Source organism: Chamaea fasciata, unplaced genomic scaffold (genome assembly GCF_029207755.1).
Source record: "Chamaea fasciata isolate MVZ Bird 193981 ecotype frontalis unplaced genomic scaffold, bChaFas1.0.hap1 SCAF_7, whole genome shotgun sequence".
NCBI classification, from domain to species: Eukaryota; Metazoa; Chordata; class Aves; order Passeriformes; family Sylviidae; genus Chamaea; species Chamaea fasciata.
The window spans coordinates 57,373,043-57,385,868 of record NW_027094092.1 but is presented as its reverse complement, the minus strand read 5'-3'; the positions used below and the strand labels follow the sequence as shown (position 1 = coordinate 57,385,868).

At 40.2% G+C, this 12,826-nt stretch overlaps 1 protein-coding gene across 1 annotated transcript in view; it reads left to right on the top strand.

Annotated features, from left to right (window-relative positions):
• Positions 1-12,826, top strand: part of MNAT1 (MNAT1 component of CDK activating kinase) — a 116,521-nt gene that overhangs the window by 51,261 nt on the left and 52,434 nt on the right. The window contains exon 6 of the mRNA XM_066189016.1: positions 2,172-2,297. Within this exon, the coding sequence (XP_066045113.1) occupies positions 2,172-2,297 (126 nt within the window). The remainder of the gene's footprint in view (positions 1-2,171; positions 2,298-12,826) is intronic.

The window sequence follows — 12,826 nt, the reverse complement described above, 5'->3', positions numbered from 1 at the left end:
CACTTTATGTGTCACTGGAAGGGCTATATGAGTGTTTTATTTCGGATTGTTTGTTTGGGGATTTTTTTTTTTTTTGACCTTAGATAGTCTTGGATAATCCAGGGTGAGTAAAATACTAAAGCCCTTTCTTTATGTGCTGTACAAACTCTCTCACGTGTGTACAGAGGATTCTGAGATGATCTCTTAGATGTCTTGTGTGTTATGGGACTTGCACTCTCCTTTTCAACAGCCCATAATTCCCAGGCTTGAGCACAATGGGATTGCAGCACATGGCAGAGGAGCAGGTTTTCCCTGGGCTGTGGCATAGCTTGGAGTCAGGGAAAGGCATCAAAGACGTCACATCCACACTTTTGCCAGAACCTCAAGGGTTTTGAGACAAATCTTCCAGAAATTGTTGCGTATTACCAGCTTTGTTCATAGTGTAGACAGTTTGTTTTCCCATACAGAAAATTGCTGGTATGGATAAACACAGGGTTGGAAGTTCCACGTGTGTTAATGGTTAACAGAAGGGCTCTGTGCATATTCAAAAGGACAAACAATCAGGATGTGGTGCCTTGCTGGCACAGCGTGGGTTTCCCACAGTTGTGTAATCTGGTTTACTGGTCATTGTGTGAACTCTCGAGAAGTTGGTTAAAAATTGGCTTCCTTGAATCATTTTATTAGAAATGCAGGGAGTGTTTAAGGAATACGAACAAGAGCATGCCTTCCACTCTTCCCTTCTCCCCCAACATGTTAAATCTGGTGATTGAAGGAATTCAACATCCTTAACTTCCGCTGACAGCTGGCAGCACATGCTGCTGCATGCTGGTTAGAGATGTACAACATTTGAAAGAAGCAGACTCTAAACTAGTGCATTTGTGGTCCCAGTTGTACAGAAATTAGATGTGTCTACAATTTAGATTTTTAGCATTTTCCCTTCCCTTCTCCCAGCTGATCACAGAAATGCAAGTAGGAGCCTGTGCCTTAGCTGTTGCGTTGGTGATTCTGGACCAGATCTTGTCATGTGAGATTTTCCTGCTTCTGTCTTGCATTCTAGTGGTAAGACAAAAGGAGTGTGATAAAATATAAAGAGGAAAATGGACTGGAGAGTGATGTGCAAAGTCAGTGTACAATGTGAGTGTTCTTCATGGTCACTTCAGAGGATTTCTCTAGGTACCATGAAAACAGCAAGGCATCTTGTGGCATTAAAAACATCCAACTTCTTACCTTGAACTGAATAATTTAAAAAAATCACTGTCCTGTTAATAAAATCTGTTTTGTTTTGTGAGTAACAAATATGGTCCAGAGTTCAGTATTTGCTTGGCTCTTTGAAACAGAAGTCAGTGTGATGTGTGAGTGCCTTAGGAATAAAATACTGTGCTAGAGCAGACCAGGAAGAATCTGAACTTCTTCCCTGCTCTCAACTTCATGGTAATTCTAGCCAGGAATTCTCAAGGATTTCTGTGTGCATGTAGATAGTCACATTAGTTTTTTAGAAAATTGGCCAGTAATTTCCCAACTCTCTCAAAAATGCACTTACATACATATGTATGTTAATAATCTTTCTGTCCTGACAGTTTAAGTAATTCATTTGCTTAACTATTAATTTTACTACTTTATATATATATATATATATTTAAAAAAATATTGGCTGGCTTCCCTAAAAATAAGTTGCTGTAGGAGAAAATAAATATTCTGTTGGTTGCACTTACAATGGTGCCATTGTGCAGAGCAGAGCAAGGATCATTTCCAAACGGCCTCAGGTGAAATCTAATGGGAAACAATTTCAAACTGGTCTGAGTTCATTGGTAGAAAGAATGTGTCTTAGATAAACATCTGATCCAAGTTATACTGCTCAGTATTATTCCTTCTCTGATTAAGTTCTAATTTTTTTTATTTTAGTAAATATTGTTGCATTGGCCAGTTGGAATAAGGAGCCTGTTATATTGTCTTTAATATGGATTCTATAAAAATGGTTGTTTGCAGATTACTCTGATTTATGGGGTTGCTGCAGCTTTTTCTTATTACTGAAAATGATTGTTTTCTGTAAACTGTTTCTGAAGGAGAGGATACTGGGCATTCTGTTCTCCTAGTGATGGCCTTGCAGTCAGTTTGCACTTTGGAAGAATATGCAGTGTTAATTAATATTTGTTCTAGTCTAGGACTCAAATTTATTCCTCGTATGTTTACAGGAGAGCTCTGATCTTCCTGCCTCTCTGCTCTTAGCTCAGCATAAGGACAGATCTACTCAGCTAGAAATGCAGCTGGAAAAACCCAAACCTGTCAAACCAGTCACGTTTTCCACTGGCATCAAAATGGTAAGATTTGCTTGTTTTTTGGGGTTTTTTGTTTTAGCCTTTCAGAAGATCCAGGATTTTCCTCATATGAAATTCAGAGATTGTTTAAACCTGATTTGCATGTTACATGAAATAGACTGTTCTCTTCCAATTAATTAAATTATTAGGAATTAATTGAAGAATTTCATCATCTTTCTAGTTGGAATATTGTGATGATCCAGAAGGGTCGTCACAAGTATATGGAACGTTTTCCTTGTGTAGTTGTCAAAAATCAAACTTTACCTCTCTCCCTGTGAAGCTGTGGTGTCCTTGAATTATTTTTCTCGCTTATGTGCCAATTCTGGAAGTTGAAATTTTGAAAGTTTGAGAATCATCTGTGCTTTCTTCAGCTTTATTTTGAGCACTGGAGTAATCTGTGAGTATGAGACTGACAATCTAGAAAATGATGACACGGTTAAGGACTCTTATTTTCATTGCTACTTGGCTGTAGGAATCAACAAATATTTTTTTGTAAATGTATCACTGTTAGGGTGGCAACTGAAGATCTCTCAGCATTCCTGTTCTGTGTCATGACATGGTACAAGTACATACCAGTGTTCATAAGTGTAAAGCTGGGGGTGGGAGCGCGAGTGACTGGTCTTTTCTGCACCTTACTGGTTTTTTGCTTTGTAGTGTTTTAAACCTCTGTACTTTTTTTAGACTTCCTATTTTAGAATTGATAATGGTGAACTGAATGTCTTGAAAATAACCAACACTATCTGTTCTCCTCAACAAACCAAGAAGTAGCAAAGCAAAAAGCTGTGCATCAAGCTAGTTTCCTATCAGTAATTGATTTATTTTTGCCATGAATATTTGTGCTGTGTTCATTATCTGTCTAAGTGTTCACAGTGTGGAAGCATTTGCAGCTTATTTTTCCAAAAGCAGTGTCAGTTTTTGCAAAGCTGTGCGGGTTGTTTTCTTGTTTCCGTGTGGTGTAAATTGGTCTTCTTCCTATTTCTTTAAAAATCTAACAGTCTGGGGGAGATTGATATGCTTTGTGAGATATTTTGTGTCTGTGTAGAAAAGCCAGTCGACCGAAAATGCCTGTTGTTCTGTTTAAAAAATTCTCTGAGTGCCTGTACTTTTTCTTGCTGTTAAAATATATTGTCAGAATTTCTAAAAGCTGTGGCCTTTCTGTGGGAAAAGGAAGAAGATCATCTTATGCATGTGATCAGGACAGAGGAAGTATTTTCTAATTAATTTAAAAATGAATATTAAATGCAGTGTGTGGTAGTGGACATTTGAGATCTGCAGCTCTAAGTAAACTTCCTCCAGGAATGGTGAAAGACTTGGATGAAGAGATTCCCAGCAGCAGTAAATTTAAATCCTAATGTTTGGAATTAATAAGGGATATGCCTGATAACTAATTGCTAATTCATCAGTGTTCAGAAAACATGAATAGATAAATAATTTAATTTGTTCAATCTCAGGAAACAAAAAATATCTTACCCTGACTGATCTTAGTCCTAAATTGAAAAAGAACAGTTTAACTCTACTTATTTCTATTAACGTTTTTTAACAGTAAAGTTAAGGATAGAAGCATTTGAAGTTGATGACTACTATTTATGGAAAATGGATTGCATCAGAAATTTTACACTAACAAAATTACAGGTTTTGTTTAGAAAGATGAATGTTTCCTTATTTTCTTTACAGGTGCTCGATTTATTTATTACATGACATAATTAAAAATATATAGAAATTATATTGCACAACAATAATAACAACTGTATTGATACTCTGCACAATAAATGGATGAACTGTCTTAATACTGTAATTTTTGAAGAAGTTTGTTCCACAGCCTCAAAATGTTTCTGTGGGTGTTCTGCTGGGAGGCAGCTCAGTGCTTGGAAGCAGATGTTGAATTTCTGTGGATGATGTGCAAATTGGCAGTTTACAGGGTTGCTTTGGCATACTGGCCTCATTTGAATGAAATGTGTTTTAATATGGCTAAATGCAGAATGAGAAATAGAAAAGTAAATAACAGGCCCTGGGAAGAGCATTTGGGAGTTCAGCTAAGTAAGTAAACCAGTTTGACCCTCAGCCGCAGTGTGTAGGGGGGTCTTGGACATGTGAATAGTCCAGCAATAAATAGGAAAGCACTTCTTCTGAATGCACTATTGGGAAGAGTTGTGGCCTCCAGAGTTCTGCACAGAAAGAGCGCAAAGAGGAGCCACAAAAGTCCATTCAAAGGCAGAAAGATCTGCTCTGTGTGCTGCATTCTGCCTCTGGTTTAGGAGATGGTTAAGGTATGACTCAATTTACACTAAGTACCTCCTTAGCACAGAACATGCCAAGTCTGAGCAGTGCAGCATTAAATGTAGCAAGAACCAGTAACCTTAGTTAAACAAATACCATCTAAGTAGGAACTGGAGGAATGAATAAGACCTGAAGTTCACACAATGTTCTGCTGGTTAATTGGTCTTTCTCACTGTTAAAATTTGCTCTGGAATGCAACAAAATGTCCAATTCTTGATGTTTTCCCATTCAGATTGGGGTGCATCTTGGAAAGTTACTGTAGTTACTGTATTATTGGCCTTGGAGCAGGATTAGTTTTGTGAGAAGCAGTTCTGCTCATTGCATATGATCCATGAAGGCGTGCTTTAGTGACAGCGTAAGGTGAATTCCCACCTGGCACTCACCTTAGGACATGCTTGTTTGCCAGGCTGAGTGTTTTTCTAAGAACCTGAGATCCTCAGTCCACTTGTTTTGCATAGGTGTCCACGTGAAGTGGGTGGAGCTTTTGTTGTGCTCTTTGTAGCTGCTTTGGCTTTGTTCCTCTCTAAACCTTGGGGTTCACGCCACTCCTATTGGTGGGAGGCAGCTGTAGGGCTGTACTGAGAATTTATTAAGAAATACAGTTCTAATTAATGCTTTGGCACAACAGTTTTGCAAATTCAATACATTTCTGTGAAAAGTCTGGGTTGTGCCCACTGTCAGAGGTTTAGCATTGCACATTTAATGAATCACTGTGTATGTCCTTCCCCTGAGCTTTTATTTTTTCCTAATAGTTTGGCCACTGACCTTTTTTGATGGGTGTTTTCCTCTAATTTTGTTTCAAAAGAAGGCAAACCAGATAGAGCTGGCTTAAGATACTGGCTGATCCAGAGCTGGTGCTTACACAAAGGCTATGAAAATATGCCACTTGTGGCAATCCACCGAGTTTTTTTCAGCTTGAACATGAGTGTCTTTCCTTGGTCAGAGATGTTCTTCTGCCTGACTGCTAATCAGACATGTTTCTTGGTGTCTGAGTTAGGAGCATGTCCATTCTAGTCTCCTGGGCAGTACTCAAGGAAGTTGGCTCATTTAAGGTGTCATATTAGTGCTGTGAGTTCCTCTGCTTGCAGGGGGAGGAGGGAAGGTCTTTCACTTTTAAGCTAAGCAAGAGCATCCCCTATAGCATGAGACAGACAATTAGCTCATGGGGATGGGGTCTCCTTCACTTTTCCTTTTGTGAAATGCCTTTTTTTTTCTTCTTCCTTCAAGTAGAAGCAGTTTTTCCTCTGTAGTCTGCTCTTCAGCTTTTTCAGTAAATTCTATCCTCCATGCACAAAGCTTACATTCAAAATCAATCAGTTTGATTTACCTCTGTGAGTGGGGGGAGACAGTGCTGCCAGGCTTTTTTCCTTATCATGTTCATCATATTAAGAGACATACTTTCAGCACATCTGATTATTTAAAACAGTCTTATTATATCTCAAATCAGGGTAAAGCTACAAAAGAAACTGTAGCAATCTTAATTGCTGCAGTAGTGCTAAAAATGAGAATTCCTGTCAATTGTGGTACTTCAGACTGTAGTAGCTGTCAAAAAGAGCGGGGTTTATCAGAAATGAATGATGTTTCCAGCATTTGTAGGGCTTGTCAGGAGGTGCAAAACAAATCTAAGGTCTGGCAAGAGAACCATTGTTCTCTTTATTGGTGAACGTAATGACCATTTTTTGGTTGTCAGGTAGCTTTAATGTGGAGCTCATTTTAAGGTGTAAAAGAGATGCTCGTGTGTATTGCAGGCAAATGGCAGTTTGCAAATGCAACAGGAATTAATTGTGTTCCATGAATTTAGTTTCCTTCTTCTGGTGTTTGCAGAACTGTAGAAGGCTTTTCTAGGTCTGTGCTTTACCTCATCACTGTGGTTAAAAATGCATAGAAGTGTGGATGTATTTAACTCCACTTTGTTGAACTGGGAACACAGAACCTTTGGGAAGAACCTTTGTCTGTGGAAAATCCGAGAGCCTTAGACTGGCTCAGCTCGTGCCATCTCTAGCACATTTCAAGCTGCCTGCCTGTCCCTTTTCTGTTCCTTCCAGTGCTGTAACGTTTCTTTTCTCCCTTCCCCCAGCCTCCCAGGACACTTAGCCTCTAGTGAGGGTATTCTTGGGGTAATCTCATGCAGTTAAAAACTCAATTACCTCTAATTGAATTGCCCAAAAATGCTGGAAAACAACATAGGTGTCCCCTGGCTTGCTCCTGCTTGGGAGAGTTTCCCTTCTTTCCTTTTATACCCAAATACCTCAGAATTAATGTAATGCATCATTAACCTTCCAATTCTTATCGTTTTTGTTTTATTACTTAATAGCAGTGGGAATATTTATTAATAGAACTATTAGTGCAGAGTGCTGTACGTGCTTCATCATTACCATGATGGTCCCTACCCCAGTGAATTTGCAGTTTAAATAGATGTGTCAGGGAGGGAGGGGAACCAGATGCCCGGAGGGGATGTTCTCACCCAGGATTAGACAGCAGAGCAGGGGAGGAAGGAGGAATAGGATCCAGCCCTACTGAATTCCTAACCTCGTGGCTCTTCCTGAGCTGGGCTCCATCTCCTGTCAACAGCACCCCTGAATGGCAGCATATTAAGAGTGAAATATCTGCTCCAGCTACTGCTTCCCTGTCCAAATCACAGCAGCGGTGTTAAATAAAACTTTGTGACTCTGAATATTGCCCAGATTTATTCCAGCTCTTGCAGTTTCAGGTTATTAGTAGCTGGATGCTGAGGAGAGCAGTGTGCAGCCTGGAGCAGCCAGAGCTTGCTGGAGGGAGCAGTTGTAGAACCAATATTTCAGAGGCATGGATTTGTGTCAGACACAGGATGTCTAGGACACCTCAGGAATGTGGGTTACCACTAAGCTGCACATAACAAGTGTCAGGGAAGAGATTTTGTGCAGTGTTACACTTGCAGTATTATTCTGATGGGAAATAACGTTCTTATTTTACCTTATGTGGAGCTATTTCTTTTAAAACATTGACCTCATCAGCTCAGGTCAAATTAACTGTTCTTTATTATTACCTTTTCCTGCAATATTGCTTCCTGTGCAAACAACTGCTCAGCGGCTGCTCCTGTTTTTCAGTCTGTTTCTTTTATAGCTCGTGGAGCAATTATCCAAAATCCTGTTCCAAACTCCAAAAACTCTGTCAAAATACCTTTTTAATCAATTGTGCTCCTTCAAAGTTGCTTAGACATATGCCAGGTACTGTGAGGTGCATGTCACACTGTGGTTTAGGCTACAACTATTCTGCAGCTCCTAAGGGGGCCTTACTTTGCCAATTCTTACTGCTCTGGTTTGGTTGGTTGGTTTGTTGGTTTTGGTGCAGTGGCGGGGGGGGGTGTGGTGGTGCTTTTTGGGTGCTTTTAGTGTTTGCCTGAAGTTAAAAAATAAAGCAATCAAGGCTTCCTTCACTGTTAGCTCAGCTGGTCTGTCTTCAGACTGAAACACTTCAGATGGAATTGATTTCTTTGAGATGAATGCCAGTTTGAGTTTATTTGGTATTTTGTTTTTAATCTTCGTTTGGCTCATACCACGCACATTTCTCCTTTACAGCTGGGTGGAATGTTTCCCTCTGTGCAACTCTTGGTAGTTTAGAATCACAGCAAAATCACAACACTTATTTTCCAGTGTAACTGGTGTGTTTAGGCATATAGATCCTTTTGGAATAGACGTATTTGTTTAGAGAACATGCAAATTTCCAGTGGCACTGAGTGTTCTGTGTCTCTGTGCCTGTGTGTGGTGGCTCTGTCTCAGCTCAGACCCTCTGGGCTCGGTGTCAGTGCCATGAAACAGAATCCCTTTCCAGAAGGAACCCAAATGCCCCAGTCAGGGGAATCACAGCACTTTCCAGAGGTGCCCAGGGAAGCAGCATTCCTGTCAAGCAGCTTCCCTGGAACAGAGATTCACAGGAGGTGCACAGAGCCCTGGGACAGGTGGGATTCTGCAGTTGCTAAGCACCATTTCCTGATTCCTAGTCAGGGTGTACGTTGCATATTGCTTTAGCATTGAATTTTTGTCATCAGTAACAGTGTCTTGTTTTTAACAAAGAGCATTGATTTGCTAAGAAGGTACTATTTCTGAAAAGAAGAGAGGAAAAAGGAATCGTGGCTGCTGGGTCTCTACCATTTCTGACAATATGTGGATATAGAGTTCAAATATATAAACTGAGGGATACCAAATGTGCTGGATGATACAACTCAGGTGAGGACCAGCATGCTGGATTTAAAAAGTGATCCACAGTCCTGTGACCCACCTACTGCTCCCTTAAATCTCCTAAGTTTATAAATACAATGTGACTGCAACTTCCGAGTAGCTTGATGGAGAATGATTAGCAGTAGTAAATACATTTGTCATGCTAAATCTCTAGCCCTCTGTTTAAATAAAGATGTTTTGTTAAGAGTCAAGCACATACATGCTGAACTGTGCTTTGAGTTTCTGAACTCTGGTTTTGAAGTGTGTGCCAGATAAACTTTATTTAAGTGATCTATCATCAGAATGCTTCCTGTGCACTCCAGCCCATGGACTGAAGTTTGAAACATTAATTGGGTTCTGGCCTTACTAAGTAATTACTGTTATATCAAAGTGCATCAACATTCAGCACATGATGTTGACTTAATGAATTTTGTTCCTGATATTGGTAAGAAATATTTCTGGAGGGAAGAAGGCAAAGTAAATGACAGTATTTGTTATTTCCCCTCCCTTCATTTACACAGCAATGGCCTTGGAAAAGGAGACTATTTTGAAAATGCAGTGCTATGTATCCCCATAGCTCTGTGCAGGACTTTAGTTTGGAATGCCTTAGGAAGTATGCTGTAGTTGAAATGAAGCTGTTTGGTGGACAGACATAATCAGAGCTGCTTGACGTGATTCTCTTTTATGGTTGGGCTCTCTGATACTGCTCCGTTAAAATAATATTTGTTCATTTGCTTTAAGGCTCCTTTGCATGGCTAAAGCAGCACATGTTTATGTACACATATTAGTATAAATACAAAATTAGACCCATAAGTTTGCACAGCTGTAATGACTGGAATTTAGTAAATGAAATAGTGCCAACAGTGTTAATTGTACAGGAGTGAATGGCATGACCAATGTGCTTGTTAGTTAAAGTGTCTGTGGCCAGCAGTGGAGCAGATCTATGTTTTAGCTGTCGCTTTTTGGAATGGAACTCTTCTTAGGGTTAGGCAGTTTCTTAATTATCTTTTTTTTTTCCAGTTGTTTCTTTGTGTTTTTTTTTGTGTGTGTGTGTCTTTTTTGTTTTGTTTTGTGTTGTTGTTGTTTTTTTTGGATTGGTTTGGGTTTTCGGGTTTTCATTTTGTTTTGTTAGTGATTTTTAGTGTCCTATTTGATTTTTGGAGATGCTCAGGATCTTACTTGCTTGCCTGACTCTTCCCCACCAGTTTTCAGAGGACATCTCTGTGACATGCAGCATGTTCTGGCCCCATGAAAAGGCTCATAGGGAGAAGGCTGCTGAAAGAGTTCAGCCAGGTTGTCATTTGCTTCCTTGCTTGTATGGGAGCAGGCACTGGGACAGAACAGCAGGAACAGGCTTCAGGCTCTAATGTAGGGTGCCCAAATTCCATACCAAGCAGCAGCCAGACCTGCCACTAGCTAAGATAGCACAAAGACATGTTGTAGAGTTATCTAAGGAAAATGCCATTTAAATCAGCCTGAGATCCTCCTGTTTCTGAGTCTTACAACTCTGAATGTACCTTTGCTTGAGTAGGTGTTACTGTGAGCAATAAGGAGAGATCTGACTGAAAGAAAGAAGGTGGCTGAGAGGAGAGTCTAAAAAAACAGCTGGCAGGGAAATAAAGAATAATAAAAAGTTTCTCAATCATTGTTTGTTTTGGAAAGATCGTGCTTTAAGCACATGGAAATACTTTACACATTTGAGAAGTGCTGACTTCCTACATGCCTTGTGAAGGAACAGCAAATCATTCATATAATGTAAACACATTTATAGATTGTTCCAATATAACTTTTTTCAGTGCTGCTGTTCTTTTTAACAAGATACAATTCAGTGCAGACATGCTCTTTTGATGCTATACTTTGGCCAAGAGTTGCAAACATCATAAATGTTAAGGTTTGTGCTAAATGTACATTGCAAAGTTACTGAACCACACTTTTAATGCAAAAAGTTGTTAAACAGTGCTGTTTGATGCACTGTTTAAAAGTAAACACATGAAAAAGTAATGCTGGAGTCAAACAGAAAGAAGTAGCTTGTCCAAAATTTTAAATAGAAGCATTATGTCTTGGTAGAGATGATAAAAAAATGGGAGTGTATGTGCCAAAAGTAGGCTGTTCCCTACCTCTTTGTAGGAGCTTCTTATATCCTTGAGGATGACTATGTAAACAGGACTTCAGAGAACTAAATATTTTAGAATTTAGGTCTTAAAAAAATAGTTCAGGCACCTTAATTGTCATTTAACAATAAAAACATTGATTTCTTCTGCAAATGGTTGGTAGACTGTCTCCAGTCTTACAGACTGGATGTGAAATGACAATCAGCTGAGGACTTTTTAAAGAGGAAAATTCCTTTAAAGAGAACAGCAAGAACACTTAAAGAACTGTAATAAGATCAGTGAAGTATTTGAAACCATTTAGGGAAGCTCTAGTACATTTGTATATATGCATAGAAGTATGTGTGACCTTCCTGCCATGATCCTTTTTTTTCTTAGCAGTTGTCTGCATCTGTGAGAACATCATGTGCTTTCTTCTAATCCTTTCTTCTGTTGCTGCTGATCAAAGCAGTTCTGTGTCATTCCTTCATCTCCCTGGTGTGTACCTGGAGGAGCACTGGTGACCTGGAATGGCAGAGCAGGGGATAATGGCTTTGCAGATTCCTCTGAGTCAGCACTCAGTTGGGCCATGTGTGTTTGTCTTGCTTGGAGAAGCTTGGCTATTAAGGCACATGTGTGCAGACTTACCTCACAGCCTGGTTTCTTCCCTGGTTGTTAGATTTCTCAATAAATTAGAATCCATTTGTCAATGTGGAGTGTGTTGATCTTGCAGCACAGTTAAAAGATCTCCCATATGCCCATGTTTTCTTCCTTCCCTGTTCTCAGGGCCACCTTCAGATTAATTTTGGGTAAGCACAGCCTCCTACAGCTGGCTTTTCTGAAATTCTTGCCAGACTTGGTTGTACAAGGAGAGCCAAGAGGAGGATGAGGGATGGCCATAGTGGGAGGCAGTTGCTGGAAGAAATATGGCAGGGAAATCAGTAACAAGTGCTGGCAGCAGCAGCAGTGGTGCCGTGCTGGAGCATGGAGTCAGGGCTGCTGGGTTTGGAGAAGAACAGGGCAACAGAAGAGACAGATGCAGGAGGATGAGGAGGATGTGGGGACTCGGATGTTGAGGTGCTTTGGGGAGAACATGGGGGGGACATGGGGCAGAGTTGGCAGAGAGGTGGGTGTGAGTGGGATGGGAGTTTCTAGGCAGAAGGGCTGAGTGGTTTCTTCACGAGGTCAAGAATTAGAGGAGAGCTGTGGGACAGAAGGATTTGGGGACCTGGAGATTCTGGTGCTCATCCATCACAATCAGTTCCTGTGTAAGAATTCCATTCTCTAAGGTCAGGCATGGTGGTGTGTGTGCACTTGTGTGGCTTCCAATGTGACACACTCACACATGTGCTAACCAGGGTCCTGGCTGTAGGCAGAGTTGAACAGGCAGGACTTGTTTCCTGCAGCTTCTTCAGTTTTGTCCAAGGTACACCAGCCTTACTGATAAATTAATTGCCAATATATTGATTTCTTGGGAAGAAAAAATAATCAGTATGTTGGTTGGGGCTGTGCTGCATGTTTGTGCACGTACCACCTTTTCTGCACCTTAGCTCCTGCATAAGTCCACACAGCAAATAAATGAATGCTTGCTACAGTCAAAGGGGGAACATTTGTAAATCAAAAATTCATTTAAAAATTAAGATGTATTTCAAAGGAGCTCTTGGGGGCTCTAGGTTTCAACAGTCATCATTACCATCCAAGGTGCATTTGTATTGTACTAGGGTACTTGAAGAAAGATATTTGGATCAAAGAGACAATGCACAGGAGACTTCAAAAGTAGTTTTCCTTAAAAATGTTTGTTCAGGTGCAGAGGGTGAGGGAGAGGAATATTGTTGTAGGCAATCGGTGTTGGACATCAAAAGGTGGATGTCCCTATATATATGTAGTGATTGTCAGTCAGGGTGTCTCTGGAAAGGAATATTAACAGCATTGACTAGTAAGGAAACAAATTGCCTTCATGAAGAAGTGCCTT